General features: G+C 37.2%; 1 protein-coding gene across 1 annotated transcript; it reads right to left on the reverse strand.

The window, feature by feature from the left end:
- Positions 1-6,834: 6,834 nt before the first annotated feature.
- On the reverse strand, positions 6,835-10,698 carry LOC116124676 (pentatricopeptide repeat-containing protein At1g53600, mitochondrial-like). The gene is given in 4 exon segments (XM_031410400.1): positions 6,835-6,972; positions 7,072-7,293; positions 8,547-8,932; positions 8,934-10,698. Coding segments are annotated over 3 exon segments (2,190 nt in total). The 5' UTR covers positions 10,695-10,698; the 3' UTR covers positions 6,835-6,972; positions 7,072-7,250.
- Between the last annotated feature and the right edge of the window lie 15,116 nt (positions 10,699-25,814).

The following is a 25,814-nucleotide window of genomic DNA, read 5'->3' on the forward strand; positions in this document are numbered from 1 at the left end:
TTGAGCTCGAGCAGCCCAATACTTAGCTCGGCTTAGCTTAGCTTGTTTACACCCCTCGGTGGTGGTGGTGGATGTTTGAATATTTTGACTGGCAACTTTTCACATATAAATTGTTCCAAAATAAAGTTCTAAAATGTATAGGGCTAAAGTGCCTCTATTTATAATCAATGTTTTAATACTCGACCTAGGCCTTGACCCAATCAAAAGGCCAGTCCTTGGGTTGGGCGGTTTGATCGATCGGATGGAGGGTTGGATTGGTGATGTCATGTTGACATAATAAAATTTTAAAAATTCCAGAATGATGAATGAGCAGTTGGAACGGTGTCATAATTTCTTGGAACGGGTGTTCCATCATGATGAATAGTCGTTTGTTCTCTTTGGATCTGAAATTCAAAGAACAAAGAGTAGAGATACAATCAGAATATACAACTCTTTGGTAACAAATTTAATTTTCATAGATTATGTCCAAAAACAACCATAGATATTTTGGTTCATTGAAAATATATATAATTGAACAAATTTCATATTATTATATTGCATAGAAAGATTGGACAGAAATACTAAACAAAATCATATCAAAATTTACACCAAATTTCTCATCCTTATAGATGGCTTTGAGATGCAAATTTAAATTAATTAATATAAACCTCCACTGATTCTAGCAACAACACAACCTTCATTTCGGAAAGACTAAAAGAACTAAATGGGTAGAAAGTCATTCAAGGTAAACATAAGATTGCATTATGTAAATGTAAGCCAGAAACAAATAGGTATCGTATATGCGTAAATGACGAAGTTCAATATCACATTTCGATAAAAAAATGACACTTAAACAAAGCCGAATACTAGAAAATATCAGTTCCAATTAGACCTAGGCAGGGACTAGTCCCAACTGGGCCTGGGTCTGGGCCTGATTGGGACTAGTCACTCACGGGCCTAGGATCGATCCCAAGCCCATGAAAAATTTCAAGACCTGGACCGGTCCCTAAGACTGGTCTTGGGCCCCTAGGACCGGTCTTATGAGCCTGAAAAATTATTTTTCACCCCCCAATTTTTTTTTTAATATTTAGGGGGCCAAAAAGAATTATGTAGGGGGGTTTATGTAATTTTTAGGGGCTTGGAAAATTTATTTCCACCTAGCGAGATCAGTAAATTTTTAATTAATTTAAAAAAATAATAAATTAATTAATGTTTAATTATAATAAATAATAATTTATAAATATAGGGATTTAAATTTAAACTTTAAAGAGATAATTTAATTAATTAGTTTTAACACAAATGTAATATTCACACAATCATACATTCACACTTCACAAATAAACAATTAAATAAATTTATTTTTATTAAATTATTCATCTTCAACAATATTTACATCGTTTAAATTTGTGTTTCTAAAGAGTTTGAGTAGTTCAGGATCTTCATACTGTTGCTGTAGTCTTCTCTCTACATGAGTCCAATCTTGTAAACACGTTATCACTTCAATCATCTCATTGGTTAAAGAGCATCTTTTGTCTTTAACAAACCGGCCACTCGTTGAGAATGCTAACTCGGATGCAATTGTAGAAACTAGTACAGATAAAATGTCACGTGCCATTTGGGCTACAATGGGGAATCGACTTTGATGTTGCTTCCACCGTTGAAGCACATCCATCTGACGTTTCTTCTTCTTCGTCATGTAGGACATGTCCATTTGTAGGTAGCGATTCAGCTCATTTGGTCCATGTATGTACACACTGGAGCTGCTACTTCCGCCGTCATGTTCCATATACGTCCACATGCTCGATTTTTGATAGTTGTCTTCATTAAGGTCATGTTGGTCATCTCTACTAGATGTTCTAGTTCCATTGTACCTGCTCTGATACAAAAAAAAAAAAAAAAAAAAAAAAAAACAAAGGCTTTCCAATTTTTGCTTAAAGTTAATCAAATAATACGTATAATCATGTCCTAAATGCTGGCTTATCTCAGTAACTATACAATTAAATACGCGTAATTTAAATCTAGGATTTACAACAAGGCCTAATCCATATAAGAATCGAATATCTAACTAATATTTCTCGTATTTTTTCCATCTTTGAAACAATTTTCATTAAGACATCATTATATCTATATTTAGTAAAAGTTTTAGAAATTTGAAGTAAAATATATATCGCTAAATTAGTAGTAGGATAATAAATACCACTTAATATATTAGTAGCATCATAAAAAACTTTAAGAAATGAATAAAAAAGTTCACAAACCGTCCAATTATCATAGTTGACAACTTCCTGCAGATTCTTCCGGTTGACGAAATCTGTAATTTGTCTTGCGTTTGACAAAACTTTTTCCAACATCAAGTAGGTGGAGTTCCAACAGATAGGCATCTCTGTATATAACTTCAAAGGTCGAACCAGTGGATCCTTTTGCTTACAATATTTGATGTATTCTTGCAATCTTTTATTGCTACTGCAACGATGAATCCGATAGCCGCGTGCACCTTTTCAATATTCGAATTTATAGCTTTTAAATCTGCTTTAACAATCAAATTGATGATGTGGCAAGCACATCTCTGATGAAAAAAATTTGTCTTCACCACGCGGATCCAATCTCTTTTCAAATAAAGACATAGTCGCGGTGTTAGCAGTTGCATTATCTAGCGTTAGCACTACAACTTTATCAGTTAATACATATTTTTGCAAAACTTCAAGTATTGTAAAATAAATAGTGTCATCATTATATGCAGTATATAATGGTCTAAAACCTATCATTTTTTGTTGTAAACCCCAACCATGATCTAAGTACTGTATTGTGATAGTTAATAAAAGTTGTTTTTTGATCTACAAGCTCATATATTTGAAGTAAGTGCAATAGATATATTCCTAAAATTTTGAAATTCATTTTAAAGTTGAATATTTATTTGGTTACGAAGTTTTAGTATGTCTCTTCTACTTGTACTTCTACTAACAGGGGTATATGTTGGAACAAAAAATAGTTTTAATGAAATTAATAAAAAAAGGATTTTTAGATAAAGAAAGGGGAGAGTCTGTAGCAACTATGTATTTTGTTATTTCCTCTCGTGCTTGGAGTGTATTGTATTGTCATATTGACAAAGTTGAGGATTGTGGATTAAAATTAAGTTGAGTTTGAATTTGCTTACTTGGTTTAGTTGAAGATAAACCAAACAGCTTCATTATTTAGGGGTGCTTCTTCTCCAAATGTCGTCGCATCGTCGAAGTCTCATTCTTAGCGCCGATAACGGTTCCACAGAAATTACATACCCGCACGATTCTTCCCTTTCCCTATTTGCCTTTCCCGTTTTGATTTAGTGAAGTGTCGCCATACATCGGACACGACCCTCTTTGATGGTCGGGGGTGTTGGGATATGGAGTCGCAGCTCACTTGTGTTTGGTTGCACCTCGTCCCGGCTGAATGTGATTGTTGTTGAATTGCAGCTGCTGCCTTTGGATATGGGGAAAATGGATTGAACCTTTTCATTTCTTCGATTGATGGGACGTAAAACTCATTTGACCATTCCATTATGAATTTATGATAAAAATAATAAATAATTAAAATTAAAAAAATTAAATAATAATATGAATAAGAGATGATATTGAAAAATAGAAAAAATTGAATAATATGAATAAATTATAAATTATAAATATAAATATAAATTGAATTGAAGAAAATATGAATAAGAATAAGATTGGAGTAGAGAGATTTAGAGAATGAGAGATTAAGAGTTGGTGTGAAAAAAATTGGAAGTGTGAGGGATTATTTATAGTGTAGGACCGTTGGCAGCCAACGGCCATGTACTGTATTAATTGTTTTTTTTTTTTTTTTTGTAAACTATCAATTTAACCCTTAATATTTTTGTCAATTTAAAATTATCAAGAGTTTTTGGATATTTTACAAAGGACTGTTTTAAAATTAGGCCTTGGAAGAGGGCTTAATCAAGGGATCGGTCCTAGGACCAGTCCTTTGGGCCGGGTTTTTGGGACCATTCCCAAATGCCCAGGTCTAGTTCCAATATCACAATTTCCAGTAGGTTAGATCATCAAACCAAGCTAAATTGTAAAGGTTCAAGTGAGACGAAATCTAAACAAGATTTGGCAACATTTATAGACTACCTTAACAATAATATCGACGAGCGAAGGTCGAGTGAAGTGCGGCTGACAATAAATGCGCAGACGGTGGAGACGACAAATGCGTAGACGGTGGAGTCGAGAAGCAGAGCAGCTTGAGTAGGTCGATCAAAGGACGGAAGGAACGAAGAATTTTGAAGAATTAGAAGTGAAATAGAGGTTTTGTTTTTAGGGATTTTATTGACTCGTTTAGCCATCGGTCCGATTGACCTGGCGGTTACGTACTATTACGTCGGTTCAAACCCGGGTCAATCCACATAATTTTTGAAATTAGGTTTAGAGTGTCCCCGAACCGGAGAAAGGGCTAGTTCCCAGTTGAACTAACCGGTCTGGTTTGGGTTTTAAAACCTTGTTTATAATAAATCCAATATGGGCATTCTATAAATAATATCTACGATAATTTTGTTCTTTCATTTTCCTCTTTCTACTCCCATTTTACTTTAAAATGAGTAATGTAATTTTTGTAGAAAGTTTCACTTTCACATACACTGTTGAAATACTTATGAATATTCATGTATAAGTGTCTAATAAATCTATATTTAAAGATCATAATTCAACGGAATGTTGATCAATACAAAAGATGTGTTTGGTTAGGGTTTTGGAAAGATAACTTCGATAATCTATCTTTAATTCTAGACATTCTTTTGTTTGGTTGTCAAGTAATAAAAAATTTCGGTAATCTTTCAATACCAATAGTGATTACTGTAGGTTAAATAGGGAGTAATCAAATTACCTCATCAAGGGGTGGTATTAATTTTATACCTAATTTTCCCTTAATTAAATACCATTCTGGACACAATTGTTCTCAAATGTCTACCAAATAACAAAACTTAAACCCCTAACATTTTAGAATTTAGTAAAACACTATAGCCACAAAAAGTTTAAAAGTTAAAATAAAATTCCCCAACCACCAAGGCCATTGCCAACCACCAACCACCACCGTTGGCCATCGGAAATAGTCACCATATTGACGCACGACAGACGAGATCTCGCCGATCGTGCACTGATTTGGTTATTTCCGACTAGATTGAAGGCCGAAAAAAGCCAGATCCCCGTGGATCTGGATAGAAACGACTAGAATAGATCGATCATTTGTGGCCATTTTCAACCAGATCCATGACGATCAAGTTGTTTTCGGCCTTCAATCTGGCCGTTTTCAACCAAGTCCACAATGATCTAGCTATTTTCGGCCTTCGATCTAGCTAAAAACAGCCAAAACGGCACACGACTAGCCTTATCTCGTCGGTCGTGTGCCATTTGATGACTAACGCCAGTGGCTTGCAGTCGATGGTGGTCTTAGGTGGCTGGAGGTATTTCATTAAAATTTAAACTTTGTTGTTGAGAGTGTTTTAGCTAAATTCTCAAATATAGGGGGTTAAAGGAGTTTATTTAAATAATAATAATAACAATATAATAATAATATTATTATTAAAAAGGAAGGGCAATTCAGTAAAAGCCTCTATTGATAATATTTTATTTTCCCCAACCAAACATCTTAATTATTTATACCCACTAATCTAATCAACCATATTAGTATAACATTCTCCCGTAATCTTCAAGGTAATATATTTCGGAGGTAATCCTATCTTTTGAACAATAAAATATTCTCCGAACCAAACGCACCTAAATAGTTGTAGAATAAAACAAGATATACAAACTTCTTATAACAGATTTATATATACAAATTGATCTGACAAGAATGAATAATTATGTATAAGAAGTCGAAACAAAGGGTTATTTTACATCTCTTTTATCTACAAGAGTTTAATTATTTAATTTGCATATGTAGCATATGTAATTCTAAAATTTACCCTTCCCTTCTTATTCTCTTCCCATTTTTTATTTATTTATATCAAATGTAACAATTTTGTTAAAATCAAACTTATTTTTAAAACTTAATTTGTAGGAACTCTAAGAGAGAAAAGTAAAACGATATATAAAAATTCGATTGGAGCAGCTGGACAATCAGTGACCTATTGTCAATAAAAAAAGAAAACATGAAATAAATAGAATTCCTTATGAAATAAATAAAAAAAGAAAACATAAGAATAATAGAATTAATACCATGAAGCACCTATGGATAATTTCTTCTCTTTGAAGTTTCCTTATATATCAAAAGAAATAAAGAAATAAATAAAATAATAATAATTGTCAGTTGACTTACAAATTTGCTCAGCAAATTCATTTGGCACAACAAAGTCCACAAGCAAAACTCCAGTCAAACCTCCCGCGGTTCTCCAATTTCCCAAGTAGGCTTCCGCAAAACTCCCTCCATTACAATATTTGCACCGCAATTGCTTCCATAAATGCAAGCCCTGAGAGTCTTTGTTTCTGTACCAGATGAAAGATGAAGGCATATGCTATTGCATTGATTGCCTGCGGCTATGCGGTTACAGCAATTCTACTTATATTTTGTCTCTGCAAAGTAGGCCGCAAAAAGAAAGATGTTAAACTTCCCACACCTGTGAATAATAGAGCTAACAGTGCACCTTACCGTACATACCCTGAAGTTAAAAGGATTCAATTTCAGGGCAGTAGTGGCGCAAAAGATGGCAGAACAAGCTGGAGTGGCACTAGCTGCTGTAACCACTACAGCTACTGCAGCTTTGCTTAAGCAATGGCGGAGGGGGAGGCAGCTGTGCAAGTGGTGGTGGTGGCAGTTTCAGGGGTGGTGGTGAAAGCAGTGGTGGCTGTGGTGGTGGTTTTGGGGGATGTTAAGTTATGCAGCAACTGTTTTTTTATATATAAATAAAAGCTGTGGCAAAACTTGTTGATTTTCTTCATTTTGGTTTTCCCCCAAGTGCTTGTACCCTATCAGGCACGATATTGACATTTCTTAAATTGTGATCCCAACCTACATAAATGGTATAGAATAAGATTGTGGGAATAATAAACCTATTGTAAGTAAAAATTATACAAGTTTGTTCCGAGACTTTAAGGAAGAGAAACTTACTATACTTTTATACATATTTGTTCCAGAATCCAGTATATTGATTGATGCGTTCTCCATGTCTCATTTCCTTTCTTTCCATGTGAGAATAGCAATAATACCAATTGTAACTTTAAATACTTCTAAAATTTACTGAGCATACAACGTTAAGGGTATTAACAGACCTTGATTGATTGCAATTGTCATTGTAAGCAGATAAATACAACTTCTTTAACTAGAGATAATCTGCAAAAAGCAACCGCAAATAACAAAGATAGGTCAGTTATAGAATATCATGGAAAAAGGAGCATCAATAAAAGATTTGGCAGAGTCAATAAATGCAAAGCTCATAAAAGGTACAATACTGTTGATAAAACCATACACAGAGAAAATTAGCACCCAAAATTGGAGCTGTTTCTCTCAAGATCAAAAGAAAATAAAGAAATATGATATCGGCAGAATCCCAATTTTCACAAAATTCAATACTAGGGTCTTATTAAGTTGATCTAACAGATGGAAGGTCACTTTCCAATGACAAAAAAATTAATACATGATAAGACGCTCTCAGGTAATTCTTTTTCTAACCATACATAAAGAATATATAAATTTAAATACAACAATTGAAAATCCACCATATCTATTAATTAGGAATAGCAAGAGGAAAATGTTCAAAGAAGAAAAGTTGAGAAAACATTCTTCACTAAGATTTGAAAAATAATTCTTTTTGTACAGGGCATGCAATATTAAAGAAAATTTATCAAAAACCTGACAAAAAGAAAGAAACGTTAGTGCTGGATTTTTCACTGTAATATTTTGACGGGCATGAGTAAAGAAAACTGGGAAGAACAAAATGACACAGGATGGTTAAATGTCAAGCAATAGTATAAAACCTTTTAATCTACACTGAGTGAAGTAAAGAATAGAAGACGAAGAGAAAAACCCCCTTTGAAGGTTTGATGGAAGAGATGCCAGGCATCAAGCTTCAAGTGACCTTATCCTGGTAGAGTATAAAGATATACTTTATTAAAAAAGGATGTGCAGTTTACTCATGATAAATTCAGGAACAAGGACCCTCTAGCCAAATATAATAACAGGGGTTCAAGTATTAAGAAGAGAAACGAGGCACGGTACATACAGGTTACGCAATAATGCTTCTGACTGGTGCAAAAATCCCTGCAATTTGGAATTTACCTGAATATCACATCACACTCTCGCTGGCAGCTTAAAAGTAAACATAGCCCTCTCAATCTAAAAGATAACTTATAAATAAACCAAAAGCCATCTCTATTAACTGACAAATCCTATTGAACACAATCTTCTAGCCATCAAAATGCATTGAGAAGGCAGAACCTCAGAAAAGCATTTACTTCAACTTGACAAACTCCTTCCGTCCAATGATTAAGATATATGGCTTCCATACATCTTCACCAAGAAAAAGAAAATGATGGCAAAGACCTCAAAAATTTTATGACACATTGGTCAAAGGAAACCAGTCATACCTAGGGCAATCCGACTCTCTCATTTCCTTTGAAATTATCTTTAGTGTATCTTCAATCTCTTCCAAGTTCATGTGGCATTTTTCTCCAGCAAGAAACAAATGAACTCTGTCTTTAACAATAATCCAGCTGCAACCTGGACTCTTCCTTATCCCTTTTGATTTCTTAGCCATTCTTACCCGGTCCCCATCTTTCTTTTTTCCCATGATAGAATATAAGCTAGACAAGACCACATAAGGGGTCGCATTATCAGGCTGTAACTCAATAAGTTGTTGTGCTGCAAGCTTTGCAAGATCAAGACGTAAATGGGTTCTGCTAGCACCAAGAAGAGCCCCCCAGACCCCAGCATGTGGCTTAAAAGGCATTGAATAGATCAAATCAATAGCATCACTTGTAGATCAAATCAATAGCATCATCAAGTGATCCAGCTCGACCAAGGATATCAACCATGCATGCATAGTGGTCAGGCCCTGGTTCAATATTATATAAAGATTTCATGGATTTAAAATAGTTTAATCCTTCATCTACTAATCCTACATGTGCGCAAGCTGATAGAACACCAAGAAAGGTGACTTGATTTGGCTCTAGCCCTTCATTTTCCATCTTCCTAAACAAATAAAGAGCTTCATCCCCGAAGCCATTCTGTGCAAAGCCAGTAATCATTGCGTTAAAAGAAAAAATATTTGGTGCCTTGATATTTAAAAATATCCTATACGCATCAGTCAAACTCCCACACTTTGAATACATTGAAACTAAGGAATTTTGAATAGACAAAAAAAATTCCATATCCAGTTTTACCACATAACCATGAATCTGTGACCCTTGATTTAATGTCGCCAAACCAGCTGAAGCACTGAGGACAGCGCTGAAAGTCATCTCGTTTGGCCTTATTCCCTTTTGAAGCATCTCAATAAACCAGCGGAAAGCCTCCTCATACTCCCCATTATTAAGAAAACCTGAAATGACAGCAGTCCAAGCTATATGATCTTTCTGTGGCATCATTCTGAACAACTCAATGGATCTCTCAATATTCCCTTCGTTAGAAAATCCAGCAATCATAGTTGTCCAAGAAACTATATCCTTCCCTGGCATCATTTCAAAAAGTCTACAAGCTTCTTCAATTTCATCATTGTGAACATAACCTGCAATTAACGCATTCCAAGAAACCACATCTTTCTTATTCATTAAGCAAAACATTTTATTAGCTTCATGAACCATACCGAATCTACAATACATTGTAATAATAGAATTTCCTAGAAAGATATCAAAGTCAAATCCCAAGCGCAAAAATAACCCATGCATCTGCAGTCCCTCCCACTGTCGACAAAAACTACCACAAGCCTCAAACATTACAGTCAACGTAGTCGAATTGACCGCCACAACTCCTCTTCTCATACTCAAAAACAAGCCAAACCCATCTTCAAAACATTTAACTTTCATATATCCGTCAATCATTGTCGTCCAAGTAACCACATTTTTCTCCGGCATCATATCAAAAACTTCTCTAGCCTCAACAACCCTTCCCTCCTTACAATACCCATCAACAATTAAGCTCCAAGAAACCACATCTCTCACTACCATACCCTTAAAAACCTTAACTGCCTCTTCAAATCTTCCCGTCTTAAAATACCCACCAATCAAAGCATTTGAACAAACCGGGTCACGCAACTTAGCAGGCATATTAACATACAACATCTCCGCCTTATCAAACTTCCCACTCCGAACAAAACCCGTGACCATCGCCGCGTAAGACACCTCATTACGCTGTGGCATCCTCTCAAACAATTGATATGCTTTATCAACATCACAATTGTTCTTAATGTAAGCAGTGATCATCGCATTATACGAAGCGGTGTTTCTTTGAGGAATTTCATCGAACAGTTTCTCGGCCTTTTCAATTAGGCCATTCTGCCCGTACGCAGTGAGCATTGCAGTCCAGGAAACTGTACTTTTGCAGATCATGCGATTGAATATTGATTCAGCTTCTTTGATGTTTCCGTTTCTTCCATTTAAGGTTATCTGGGTGTTGCAGTTAATAATAAAGCTCTTCGTATTGGGGGCTTTTGGAGTCGAGAAATTTGAGTAGTGAAGTGAAGAGTTAAGGCGAGAGAAATGTTTACGTAGCATTGTAGCCGCTCGTTGTTTAAGCATATTTGAGAAGTTTTATATTAGGGTTTGCACTTCAAAGCGCCGTCGGTTTATGCGACTTAAGGTTGGAGATTTAAATTGGGCTGGCTTAATGCCAGCGGGCACAAGGAATGGGCCGAAAATACGGGCTCAACTAATTTAATTATTTTAGAACAAGAAATACTTATCTAATCAGTTTCATAACCAGCTATTTTATTGATATCATGTGTCATCTCATTTTGTAGTAAACTCATAAGTTTATTTTACATTCTTCTTTGGATGTATTAGTTAATCTCAAAAGTTTGAATCTCAGTCGGAGTTATTTTCAAGGTTCCATTCCTAGCGACAAACTTACAATACATTTATCTCAGTGGTCCGATACCCGACTTTATTATGAACACGAGTTCTTTAATAAAACTCCAACTTGGCGAAAATCAACAAAATGACCTTATTCCATTTCTGCCAGTTTATTTGCAGATTGCTTTTAATCTGAGAAGCAATCTCTTTGAAAGATCAATTCTAGACAGTTTTGCATAACCAAACATATCCTATGTTAACATAAGATGATAAGTTAGGGTATGTTGACTTTATAACATAAGATGATAGGTTCATTCAAAATACTTTGTCTTTTCTCGACAAATATGTACCATCCTCAGTACAGTTGAGTTAAAGCAAGAACACAGGAGATTACATATTATTAAGACATAGCAGCATCTCAAGCACAAGAAAACATAATCACATAAAGCATGGACCCAAACAGTTGCTTGGAGACCATTTCGTTGGCCAGAAACTATTAGATCATCCAACAAATGCTTACCCACAAATTCTGTCATCGTGAAAATTCTGATCACGTCTTCCCGTTTTTGATAGAATCTAGTTCCCTGATTGGGCTCAAGTAATTATCTATAATCACCAAGTTCCTTCTCCATTCTTCATCCCGCAAATCTTATTTATGGTCCTTGGACTTCTAGCCATTACTGAGTGATCATAAACAATGTTATATACTGTCAATCCACCTCAAATGCAGTAGCAATCCAATTTAGAATATTAACAAAATGGTTACTAACACATTATCCTTTTTGTTTGAAAATTTCAGTACATAATTTGGACAGTATGGAATTTTAGGGTTACATGTAATAGAGAAACAACATCAGTTAATTATCACTATTTTAAAAGTTGTCATTTCTCAACGAAAAATCCTACTTATAAAAAGATTACCCATATTCCATATAAGCTCAAATGAATTTTGATTAAAACAAACATATAATAAAAAAATAAAAAAAACAAATTAATTAGTAATACGAAAAGTACACCACATCAGGGACGAATTTAAGTCCCTCTAGAACAGCGGCAGCGGCGGCGGCAGTTGATTTTTTGGCCACATTTCCGGCGATCTTAGACCTGGTATCTTCATCATCTGGCAAGTGCCGGTAGAGCTTTTCGATTACAGCTTTGTCTGTGATATTTGAAACGGCTGTCAAATACAAGTCCTTGGCTAAGCTTAGATTTGGTGCGTTTCTGATGTTGAAGGAATGTAATCCAGAATCTCCATCTCCTTCTCCAGAACAAACTATGACACAGGTCGTTACAGTGGCAAAGTAGTCGTAGGACCACGAAATATGGTAAATTTCCTTTAGGTCCATTCAGATACCTAAAAATAGGATCTTTTTAACCAAAAGAGGCTGTTATAACCAAAATGACTACATTTTAACAAAGAAAATGATGCCGTTTATGTAGTAGTAAATGTTGTCGTTCTGATAAGAAACATGACGTCGTTTTCTAATAAGAAACATTGTCTTTTTCATTCAAAGAACGACATCGTTTTAGGTCACTAAACGACATCATTATACATTACAAAACGACAAGTCAGTTAGTAATCGGACTACAAGTCGTGCGTTTGATAAATTTCTTTTCGCTCCACAAAGTCTTGGTGAATATCATAAAAGCTGCTACTTTAAGGACTTCTTATGGATCTAATTAATATTTACAATCAAAAAATTTAAACGACAGCGTATCTTGTTTCCACAATAAACGAAGTCGTGTGATACAAAGGAAAACAATGTCGTTCTTTTCTATTAGACAACGTGTCGTCAATAATCAAACTACATCTTGTCCTTTTGGTAAATATTGTTCACCCCTCACCATGTTAGTAAATTTTTTTTTTTAAAAAAAAAACCCCTATTTTTAAGATTTCTCGTGGATCTAATTAATATTTACCATTACGTATTTAAGGGGATGCAAATGATGACGGATCACCTCCTTGAACAACGGTGTTTTGTCTCCCATATTAAAACAAGGTCGTTTTTGAGCAATCAAAACGACGCCTTTTGTATCCACGACATGTGAATTGAACTACATGTTGTCCTTTTGGTAAATATATGTTCAATACTCAGTGTGTTGGTAATTATACAAAGGCCCTATTTGTAGGATTTGTCATGGATCTACTTAATATTTACCATCAAGACCACGACGTGTTAGGTCGCCACCAGAACGATGGAGTTTGTTTCCATTTGAAGGATGTCATTGGTCATCGTGTATTACACCGAACGTCGTTTCTTTTCAAAATGTCGACTCATCTTATTATCAAACTCTTACTCCTGAGTCCTGTCTACAAGCATGACCCCAAACTATTCAATGATATATGGTTTTGGTTGATTGCTGTTATGCCTAAAAAATCAGGGTTGACACAGGCGTGCACCAGCGAGGACTAATCAGAGTTCAGGAAGACATTATGACGTCCAAGCGCTAGCACGTTGTCCAAGGACAGAAGAAGTAAGGCTGTCATCAATTTGGCAGGTAAAGGCTTGGTGAGTGAGTGAGTGGCTAGGAGTCACCCACCTGCTCAAGCCCTGTGTAATTTAAAGATATCTTCCGTACAACTGGCCAATGGGAAGCAAGGTAGAAACTGTACGACACCCGCTCGTTGGCAGACCCGTGATCATTACCTAGAAACCTCTTACTATAAATAAATAGCTCCCCTCTTATTTTTGGGGGATTCCAATCTTGATAATATAAACTCTCTCTTTCTCTCTCCCTCTCTATATCTCTGTTCTCTCTGATCGCTACATGCGACCTGATTGTAACCTTTCATAAATAAAAAGACAGTTGACATAGGATTCGCTTTGAGCATCCGAACCACTTTAAAAATCATCTCCCTTTTATTTGTTTCATTTTCCAATTCACATGTAATTTCTAAGTTTGCTTAGCGCTTTGTACGTGCGAATAGTTAGTGTTAAAATCGAGCATCAACAGTTTGATGCTAGAAGGAGGGCCTGATTTACTATCCGCTCTTCATCAAGAATCTCTGATCAATCGAGTCTGTTCGCTAGCAAATGACCCGTGGTTTCAAAACCGAGTGAGCTAGCTCCAACAACGAGGAGGTCCCTCGGGTACAAGATGACACTTCTCCCGAAGAGCCCCCGATTCAGCATAATACCGCGACGGACATCCCCTCAAGCTCATAACTTGACTCAGTTGTGATGGATTACCTGGAGAGGTTAAATAATACTCTCCAAATGGTTAATCGAAGGTTAGACCGTTTAGATCAGGTCGTACCACTAGAGTCTAACAAGCGGTGCCATTGCCAAAAATGCCTGTCAGTCGCACTAAAGCACAGAAATGGGCGAAGGCCCATGCCGCGTGCACTACAACGCGTAAAGACAAGGGAAAATAAGTGGCAGATAATAGGCCGAAGGGCTCTAAGGGACTAGCAAATACCGGTTGCAAAACAGGTAGAATACTTGTGGCGTTACGACTTGTTGACATGTCCCATCATGAACCGTCCCATACCACATCGCATGGGCAGCCCCACAAGAGTGCAAGCAGGGAAACCAGCAACTGCATGTCGGTTCTGACCACCACGAAGGTTGGGCTAACTTCCCGAACCTTTCATTGCCTTCACACGGCTCCAATCAACATGTTTCAAGATATGCTGGAGCCTTCAGCCAAGGCGAGAAAGAGTACGATCTACAGTCTTTCCTCAACCATAATCGTAAGGGTCGAACCCACGTTGCAAAAAGTTATTCTAACTATTTAGAAAGCCTGATATACGAGCATTCAATGGGAATTCTGATCCGCAGGATCACCTTTATGGGTTTAACGACCTCATGGAGCTTTACCAAGTTTCCAACTTGGCCAAATGTTGCTATTTGGCAGTGACCCTAACTGCCCACGCCAAGCGCTGGTTTAGATCGCTTCCACCAGGATCTATTAACTCATGACAACAGATGAGCTCGTTATTCTTGAGACACTTCCAAGCGAATAGGAAGTTCTCAATGTCGTTAAGCTATTTGAGCAACATACAGCAGAAAAAGAATGAATCCCTCCAGTCCTACATTGACAGGTTCCACAGGGAGCTGCACAAGGTGGCTAACACACTTGAATAATCTATTCGGATTCTCATTATTGTGGGAGTTCGCCCGCAGACCGACCTGTGGAAGAAGCTACAATTCGAGGACAACATTTCCCTTACCCACTTCTACGACCTTATAGAGAAGTACCTCCGAATAGAGAATTCCATGGCCGCTCTCAATCACCACAACCTCGATCATTCGACCAGTGTTCCTAACCAGGTGAAGGGTAGTAAAAAAGCTGATCGCAGGTGGGCTAATAACGATCAGTGAAAGGGAAAGAAGCAGTGGTTTGAGCCCAAGAAATCCTATGCCCAGGTTCCTCGTCGCGATCATGACAAGAATCAGTGTACTCTTTTGAACACGTCAGTATCGGCTGTTCTAGACAAGTTAGAAGAGGTCAGCCTGCTCGGAGAGCTGATGCCCATGAACAATCCCCCTTCAGTAAGAAACATGAAGAAATATTGCCATTATCATCAGGATAATGGGCACCACACTGATAAGTGTCGGGCTCTCAAGCAAGCAATTGAAGATCACATCAAGCAGGGACATTTCAAGGAGTATGTTGATGGTCCGACTCCCGTTTGAGAGAAAGATAAAGAGGAACATGGGAAGAAACACCGTGGTCATAAGAGTCTCTACTTCATGGGGATCATCTTTGGAGGACTACACCTCGCGGTGAATTCTCGAGGTGCTCAAGAAAGGTACGCTCTAGAGGCTCGCCATGACCCCGTGAGTGTGATAAGCATGGCATTGCGACTTGCTAAGGTTCACAGAGAAGAAGAGATTACCTTCTCAGAGAAAGACGTGGTGCGATTGCATCATCCCTATGAGGATGTACTCATCATTGCGCTTGAAATAGGTCGGTGCGAAATCCACAGGATATTGGTGAGCAATGGCAACGCTATGAACATCTTATTTCAACGAGTTTTTGAGAAGATGCAGTTAGACGAGGCAGATTTGAAGCTTGCCTATATCCCTCTCTATGGTTTTACTAGGGATCATATGATTCCAAGGGAACAATCGCACTTTCCATCACTTTGGGTGGGACCAACAAAGTGACTAAAATGACGAAATTCTTAGTGGTAGTCTGTCTGTCCGCTTTTATGACATTCTGGGATGACCTCTACTATGAAGTTTCAAGGCCGTCACCTCAATTTATCATCTGAAGATGAAGTTTCCCACTCTGACGGGGAGTGGGAAAATGAAAGGGTCTCAGAGCGAGTCTCGTGACTACTATTTAAAGGCAGTGTAGATGGCATGCAAAGGGAAAGGGAAGCCTGTGGGCATTCCCGAGCAGGCAATGACGATTAGCAAGATCGAGCCATAGCCAGGTCTAGTGGAAGATTGCATAGATCCTCATGTTCAGGAGGAGTATTCCCATAGTGGGTTGGTTGAGTCTCTGTCGACCAGAATGAGTCGACGCGAGTGTTGAGAATCAGGAGTAATCTCAGCCCATAACTTACTACAAATTTAACGAGCTTCCTCAGATAGAATATCGATGTTTTTGCATGGACTCATGTTGATATGGTCGGGATCAGCCCAAATATAATATGTCATGTACTTAACATCAACAGCGTAGTCAAACTGGTTCGTTAGAAGAGAAGAGCCATGGACCCGGAGCGCTATGCTACCCTTAAAGTTGAGGTGGATAAGCTCCTCTCAAACGGGTTCATTCGGGAAGCTCATTACCTGAGTTGGGTTGCCAATCCAGTTTTGGTGAAGAAACCCAACAGCAAGTGACGAACTTGCTTTGATTTCTCTGACCTCAACCAATCCTGTCGAAGGATAGTTTCCCTTTGCCTAGGATTGATCAGCTCGTCGATGCCACCTCTAGGCACGAGCTGTTAAGCTTCATGGACACCTACTCAGGGTATAATTAGATCCTGATGTATGAGCCCAACAAGGAGCATACCTCGTTCATCACAGATCGGGGAATGTACTGTTATAAGGTCATGCCCTTTGGTCTAAGGAACACTGGGACAACCTACCAGCGTTTGGTTAACCGTATGTTTTTCAAGTAGATCAGGAAATCAATGGAAGTCTATGTCGATGACATGCTGGTTAAGTCGCATGTCGCTTCAGATCACATAGCACATCGCGCTGAGATGTTCGACGTACTCCGAAGGTATAGAATGAAGCTTAATCCTCTTAAATGTTCGTTCAGAGTATCCTCAGGGAAATTCCTAGGGTATATGGTTAACCATCTAGGGATTGAGATCAACCTTGAAAAGATCCGAGCTCTCCTAGATATGGCAAGTCCCGCAAATCGAAAGCAAGTTCAGAGCTTGAATGGGAAGATAACGGCTCTCATTCGCTTCATATCCAGAGTAACAGATCATTGCTTACCGTTCTTTAATATACTGAGGGCCAAGAAGAAGTTTGAATGGACTTCGGAATGTAAGTGAGGCTTCCAAAGCATAAAAGAACATCTCAAAAAGCGGCCTCTTCTATCTAAGCCTCTTCCCAAGGAGATCTTATTTATCTACCTGTTCGTCTCCCAGTCTATGGTCAGCACAACTCTCATTCGGGAAGAGGGCAGAGTTCAATGGCCAGGTATTATACAAGCAAGCGACTTCTGGATGTTAAGACACAATATCTAGAGATGGAACGATTAGCCTATGTCCTGCTGATCACTTTCAGGAAGCTACGACCTTATTTCCATGCCCATACCATCCATGTTCTAACCAACTATCCACTCAGGCAAGTTCTTCAGAAGCTGGAGGCTTCGGGTAAGTTACTTAAATGGGTTATGGAATTAAGCCAATTCGATCTACATTACGGACCTATGACAACAGTCAAAGGGCAGGCTGTTGCTAATTTTATTTCGGAGTTCTCTTATTAGCCAGATTGAGAACCTGAACAGCCAACCAGGAAACTGTTCGAAACTTATCAACTTGGAACCTCTATGTTGATGGGCCTTCGAACAGAAGAAGAGTCGAAGCTGGTATTCTACTCCTTAGTCCCGAAGGGACTCGAATGCATGGAATCCTTAGGTTTAGATTCAAAGCTACGAATAATGAGACCAAATATGAATCTCTACTTGCTGGTTTACGATTAACAAGAGAAATGGGGTCGAAAATAATCGACATCTATAGCGACTCCCAGCTGGTCATTAATTAGATCTTGGGAGAATATCAAGCTAAAGAAGAGAACATGATCAACTATCTAAGGAAAGCTAAGGTCGAGCTCGAGCCTTTCAAGCATTATATGATCAATTAAATTCCAAGAGATAGTAATTATATTGCGGATGCTTTGGCAAAAATAGCCTCCTCGCTGGACTCTGATGTCCCGGACAGTATTTTAGTTTGATACATGGAGGTTCCCAGCATCAGCTTGCCCGAGCAAGTCATAGCTACAGCCGAATCTACTTTCTAGATGACTCCAATTATTCAGTATCTTTGGGATGAGACTCTGCCCAGTGATAAAACTGAGGCAAAAATCCTGTAAACTAGAGCTACTCGTTACACACTTATCGGGAATCAGTTGAACAAGCGAGGGTTTAGCACTCATCTCCTCCAATGTGTAATCGACGATGAAACATACTACATCATGTGGGAGATACATAAACGGATCTGCAGTAATCACACTGCCGCATGGTCTCTCACCAATAAAATTGTCTGTCAGGGATATTATTGGCCTCTACTTCACAAGGACACGATCAACTTTGTGAAGAAGTGTGATAAGTGCTAGAGGTTCTCAAATGTTCCACGAGCTCCTTCCCACCAGCTAACAACAATGAGCACTCCTTGGCCATTCTCTATGTGGGGAATTGATCTCATCGGGCCCATGCCGACTGGTAAAGGGGGCATCAAGTATGCAGTGGTCGCAGTGGATTATTTCACTGAGTGGGTAGAAGTTGAGCCTTTAACCGTGATCACTACCAAAAAGCTCAATGACTTTGTCTTCAAGAATATAATGTGCCGTTACAGGATTCCTCATACACTCATCTCTAATAATGGAAAACAATTCGACAATGAGAAATTCAAGCAGTTTTGCGATGAGCTGGGGATTCATAAAAAGTTTGTGATAAGAGTGTAATTTATATATTTTTATTCCTTCCATATTATGTTTTTTGTTATGTTTTATGCCTAGTTGAGTTGATTAGAGTTTATTTTGTAGGTTTGGCATATTTGGATAAACTTTAGGAAATAATTGAGAAAAGATTAGGAAATTCCAGATTTTTTGTTATTCTAACCAGTGCTACATTTTTCAAGGTTTTCATGGAGTTAGATTTCTTGATTGCAAAAGTATTCTTCAGAAAAAGTAAAGTAGATGAATCTAACTTCCCAGGAAGGTATTATGGGTGAGAATCTGAGTTTGTTTGGGACATCATTAGTTGTTGCAAAACCGAACCTGGAATCATATTCGCGGAAGGATTTCTTGGTTGAGTATTGAGTTTTCGAATGGGCCTAACTGGAGATTCAGATATCGACAACAGGTGATTCAAAAGCCCAAATTCATCTACACATCCAGGACTACAACTTTTATGAAGTGACCAAGCCCAGAAAAGTTCTTTTACATTGCGAGAATCCTATTGCAAGCTGGATTACGAATTCTGTTTTCCATATCTTATAAGGATTGACAGTTTTGGAAGTCTATCTTTTAGGAAAGGTCTAGGAAAGTAATTTTTGTTTTTCCTATGGTAGAATTGAGGAAAAAAAATATGTCATTTATTTATGAGTTGTTAGGTTAAAGAGGGGGAAGACGGCAGTGGAGTTTTTCTTAGTTTTTTTTACCTTCTACGTCAATATGTGCAGCTGATCTTTCTTCTTCAGTTCAAGGGGATTTTGAAGCCTGAATTCATGTCATTGTTGTAACTTAACTTCAGTAACATTGTTCTTAATCTCGTTCTCATTGGAATTGTTTATGTTATTTTGTTTTAATTGTTTATGAATTTTGTTTGGGTGATTTAGTAATGGCCTGTTAAATTGTTTAATTAGAATTTTATCTGTTAGAATTAGGAATTGTGATACGTAATTGTCCTATTTCTATTCAATGAGTAACACATGATGATAGAAGATTATGGACAAGTTTTCAGTCTGTCACCTTGAATAACATAACCTAAGTTAAATAATCCGATCTTGCGTGATTGTTGCTTGGATTAATCTATTTTCCTAATGCTTAAGGCTGCCATTGAATTAAATTTAGAGAGCTTATTCTAGGTTATTCAAGGGTTAGGATCTAGTTAAAGAGCTTATTTTAGTAGTGACTATTAAGGGAAAATTCGAGTAACAGAGCTTGTTGTTTCCTAGGGTCAATAATTCCATAATAACGAGATAGAATAGTGTTATAGTTAGTTCATATCCAATGCATGTTTAGGTGGATCTTGAACCGAGAACTGGTTGTTTCTAATTTGATATTTTCTACCATTGGAGATTTATTTGTTTCACTTTAGATTGCATTGATTACAAGCCCTTTCATTATTCTGCTGTCGTATTTACTGTCTAGGATTTTATTTTATTTTCCTGTTGTCTTCATTGTGGTTATTGGCATAGAATATAGGATTTAATCGAACCATTCCCTGTGGAATCAACCCTTGCTCACCCTATATACAAATTAGTAGTTAGGTTAGTAAGGTTAATTAATTTGGCGCATTCGACAAGCCACCAAATTTTGGCGCCGTTTTCGGGGAGTTTTTATTCCTTCCATATTATGTTTTTTGTTATGTTTTATGCCTAGTTGAGTTGATTAGAGTTTATTTTGTAAGTTTGGCATATTTGGATAGACTTTATGAAATAATTGAGAAAAGATTAGGAAATTCCATATTTTTGTTATTCTGACTAGTGTTACGTTTTTCAGGTTTTTCATAGAGTCAAATATCTCGATTGCAAAAGTGTTCTTCAGAAAAAGTAAAGTAGACGAATCAAGCCTTCTAGGAAGGTATTATGGGCAAGAATCTGAGTTTGTTTGGCCCCTCATTAGTTGTTGCAAAACCGGACCTAGAATCCTATTCGCGGAAGGATTTCTTGGCTGAGTATTGAGAATTCGAGTGGGCCTAACTGGAGCTTCAGCTATCAAAAGCAAGTGATTCAAAAGCCCAAATTCATCTACACATCCAGGACTAAAACTTTTATTAAGTGACCAAGCCTAGAATAGTTCTTTTACATTACAAGAATCCTGGTGCAAGCTGGATTACGAATTCTATTTTCCATATCTGATAAGATTTTGATAGTTTTGGAAGTCGATCGTTTAGCAAAGATCTAGGGAAGTAATTTTCGCTTTTCATGGGAGAGAATTAAAGAAAAAAACACATTATTTATTTAGGAGTTGTTAGGTTAAACGGGAGAAGACGGCAGTGGAGTTTTTCTTAGTTTTTTACCTTCTACGTCAATATGTGCGGCTGATCTTTCTTCTTCAGTTCAAGGGGATTTTGAAGCTTGAATTCATGTCGTTGGTGTAACTTAACTTCAGTAACATTGTTCTCAATCTCGTTCTTATTGGAATTGTTTATGTTATTCTGTTTTAATTGTTTATGATTCTTGTTTGGGTGATTTAGTAATGGCCTGCTAAATTGTGTAATCGAAATTTTATCTGTTAGAATTAGGAATTGCGATACGCAATTGTCCTCTTTCTATTCAATGAGTAACACGTGATGATAGATGATTACGGACAAGTTTTCAGTCTGTCACCTTGAATAACATAACCTAAGTTAAATAATCCGATCTTGCGTGATTATTGCTTGGATTGATCTATTTTCCAAATTCTTAAGGCTGCCATTGAATTAAACTTAGAGAGCTTATTCTAGGTTGTTCAAGGGTTAGGATCTCATTGAAGAGCTTATTTCAGTAGTGACTATTAAGGGAAAATTCGGGTAACAGAGCCTGTTGTTTTCTAGGGTCAATAATTCCATAATAACGAGATAGAATAATGTTACGCTTAGTTCATGTCCAATGCATGTTTAGGTGGATCTTGAACTGAGAACTGGTTGTTTTTAATCTGATATTTTCTACCACTGGAGATTTATTCATTTCACTTTAGATTCCATTTTCTACAACCCCTTTCATTATTTTGTTGTCATGTTTACTGTTTATGATTTTATTTTATTTTATTTTTCTGTTGTTTTCGTTGTGGTTATTGGATAGAATATCGGAATTAATCGAATCATTCCCTGTGCGATCAACCCTTGCTTACCCTATATGCAATTTAGTAGTTAGGTCAGTAAGGTTATTAATTTGGAGCATACGGCACGCTACCAAATTTTGGCGCTGTTGCCGGGGAATGTTCTTTGTCGATTATTTTTTATGTTCTATGTTCTGGTGTTATTTCATTTAATTAGTGTTTAGTTGTGTTTTTTTTGTTTTTTTTTATTTCAATTGTTCAACTGTGATTTTTTTTTTTAGGTTCTTGAAAAAGAAAAAAAATTTGTGAACAGTAGTACTGTTCTGAATGAACAGTAGTACTATTCATAAGAGAAATTTTGGTTGAATTAGGAGTGCTGCGAGTGCCCATTTCGAAGAAAACAAAATTCTGAGCAAGTCTAGAAAAGATTTTCTAGCCCCACCATCTCGTTGTCAAATTCGATCATTTAGTACTGTTTTTGGCCAATTTTAGTTTCTGTCAAGAAAAAAACATTATTTTTTAATTTTTAATTAGTTTTTATTTATTTAGGCTTAATTTGGTGATTTTAGTGGTTTATAACTCAATCCAACTCTACAAGAGAGTTGGAATTTGATCCAGAAATCGAACGCAGTTTACAGAGGTTGCGAAAAGAGGCACGTCAAGCAAGTTCTTCATCTCCTGGTCTCAATATAGCCCTTGGTTCAGCATCCCACAGTTTGTCTAGTGATCCATATTTAGAAATAGAAGAAGAGATGGCTACTGGCAGAACATTAAAGGAGTTGGCTGCTCTTGATTTTAATCAGCAACCTTTGTGTATTCAATACCCTACTTTAGATGTTGCTTTTGAACTTAAGTTTGGTCTAATTCACTTGTTGCCTATATTTCGTGGTTGTGCAGGTGAAAATCCAAATAAACATCTAAAAGAGTTCCACGTAGTCTGTTCAAGCGTGAAACCAATGGGGGTGACAGAGGAGCAGATTAGTTGCGAGCTTTTCCTTTTTCATTGGGGGATGATGCAAAGGATTGGCTCTATTATCTACCATCGGGGACAGTCGCAACATGGAATGAGATGAAAAGGCTGTTTTTAGAAAGATATTTCCTAACCTCCAAAGCTGCCACCATCAGGAAAGAGATATGTGGTATAAGGCAATATAATGGGGAGACATTGTATGAATATTGGGAGCGATTCAAGAAGCTATGTGCAAGCTGTCCTCACCACCAAATAAGTGATCAGTTGTTAATTCAGTATCTCTATGAAGGATTGCTGCCTATGGAAAGAAACATGATAGATGCAGCAAGTGGAGGTGCGTTGGTGGATAAAACTCCTGAGCTACCAAACAGTTAATCTCAAACATGGCTACCAATTCCTAACAGTTTGGTACAAGACATGATGCACCACCCAAAAGGGTGAATGAGGTAAGTACATCTTCCATTGAACAACAACTATCTGATCTTACCTCCCTTGTTAGACAGTTGGCTGTAGGGAATGCACAACAGGTAAAAGCTTGTGGGATATTTTTGACAATGGGACACCAAACGTACATGTGCCTAACACTTTAAAAGGAAGGGGCTAAGTAGGTTAATGCAGCAGGAAACTTTCCTGGACAACCGAGGCATTATGATCCTTACTCGAACACGTACAATCCAGGTTGGAGGGATCATCCAAATTTTAGTTATGAAGGAAATAGACAAGTAAGAGGTGGACATAATTTCTTCCAGAATAGACAACAACAACAACAAGGTTTCCAACCGAAGCAACCTGCTTCACAAAGTTCAAACTCATCCTCGGAAGATATAGTTAAGTCCCTTGCTTTGAATACCAAACAGTTTCAACAAGATACAAGATCTAGTATTCAAAGTCTGGGGAATCAGATGGGTCAAATGGCAACTCTATAAGTCGTTTAGAGGCTCAAGTTGGAGGGAAGTTGCCTTCTCAAACAGTGGTGAATCCAAAGGAAAATGTGAATGCAGTGACGCTAAGAAGTGGCAAGAGAGTGGAAGAACCAAAGTTGAACATTCCAAATGTAGCAAAGGAAGCAAAAATTGAAGATAAAATTGAGAAAGAAGAGGCTACAACTGAATCAAAGGTAATTCCTAACCCTTCAATTCAACTTCAATCTCATACTTTACCTTTTCTTAGCAGATTCGCGAAGTCAAAGAAAGAAGAGAAGGATAAAGAAATTTTGGAGATGTTTTGCAAGGTGGAAGTGAATATACCTCTGTTGGATGCAATTAAGCAAGTGCCAAGGTATGCAAAATTTCTTTAGGAGCTATGCACCAATAAGCGGAAGTTGAACGGTGATGAGAAGATAATAATGGGAGAAAATGTGTCAGCAGTTTTCCGAAGAAAACTTCCTGCCAAGTGCAAGGATCCAAATATGTTTACAATTCCTTGTAAGATAGGCAACACCAGAATTGAGAGAGCTATGTTAGATTTAGGAGCTTCGATTAATGTTATGCCACGATCTATTTATGCTTCATTAAATCTAGGTCCTATGAAAGATACTGGCATTATTATCCAATTGGCTGATCACACTAATGCATACCTTGAAGGGGTAGTTGAAGATGTTCTTGTGCAGGTTAATGAGTTAGTGTTTCCTGCTGATTTCTACATTCTGGATATGGATGATTCTCCTTCTCTTGACCCCACACCTATCTTACTGGGAAGACCATTCCTAAATATAGCTCAGACAAAAATAAATGTTTATGATGGTACCCTCACAATGGAATTTGATGGTGAAGTAATTCGTTTTAATATTTTTGATGCCATGAAATACCCAACTGATGTTCAATCTATTTTTGCTATTGATGTTGTTGGTTCTGTTGATTCCATAGCACAAGAGATCTTTGAGCTAAATAATGCAGATGAGTTAGAGGTTGCCCTTACCAAACATATGGAATCAAAGGAGAAATGAGAGATAGAGCCCAGTGAAGAATTGAAGGAGTCGGGCTAACGACTTTAACCAAAGGCGCTGCTTGGGAGGCAACCCAAGAATTCAGATTTGATTTTCTTTTCCCTTGACTTTAGTTTTTTTTTAGTTTTCCCATATTTTTTTTTTCTTTTTGTTTTATTTGCCTGTCTCTACATTTGGGTTTTACATTGGGGACAATGTAAGTTTTAAGTGTGGGGGAGAAGTTAGGCTTTAGGTGCATGTTTAAAAAAAAAAAAGGCGTTTTTGTTTTCAGGAAGGTTTATGCTTTAAGTCATGTTTTTGAACGTCTAGTGATGCATGAAATAGTAACTTGACCTTGTTTTTGAGCATATTCCTTGACTTAGGATGTTAGCAATATTTCATAAAATAGAGTTAATCAGATTTGAATCTTTGCAGTTTTGAAACAATATGTCTTGATAAGTTGTGTGAACTTGGTGACGAAGCATGATTGATGAGTGTATAACAACCCCTAAAAAAAGAAAAAAGAAAAAAATTGTTTCTCTTAAGCTAGTCCTAAATTTGGGTTTAAGTAAATAGGGAAAAAAAAAAAAAAAGGTATGTGATGGGTCGAGATGGAGCGTAAAATGCACTCATTTGTTCAAAACAGAAAAATATATATAAAAAAAAAATTTCCCTAGTTTGCTACTCAGTTTGTAGTAGAAAAGAGAAACAGTTGAGAAAAAAGTTGAGAGGTGAGTTGTACATGAATTGGTTGTGATTAGTTCCCTTGTTCGCATTGACTGATTGAGAGTAATTGTGGAAAATGATGAAGAGAGATGAATGTCCTTAACTCTACTTTA

This window comes from Pistacia vera, unplaced genomic scaffold, assembly GCF_008641045.1.
Source record: "Pistacia vera cultivar Batoury unplaced genomic scaffold, PisVer_v2 Contig155, whole genome shotgun sequence".
NCBI lineage: Eukaryota > Viridiplantae > Streptophyta > Magnoliopsida > Sapindales > Anacardiaceae > Pistacia > Pistacia vera.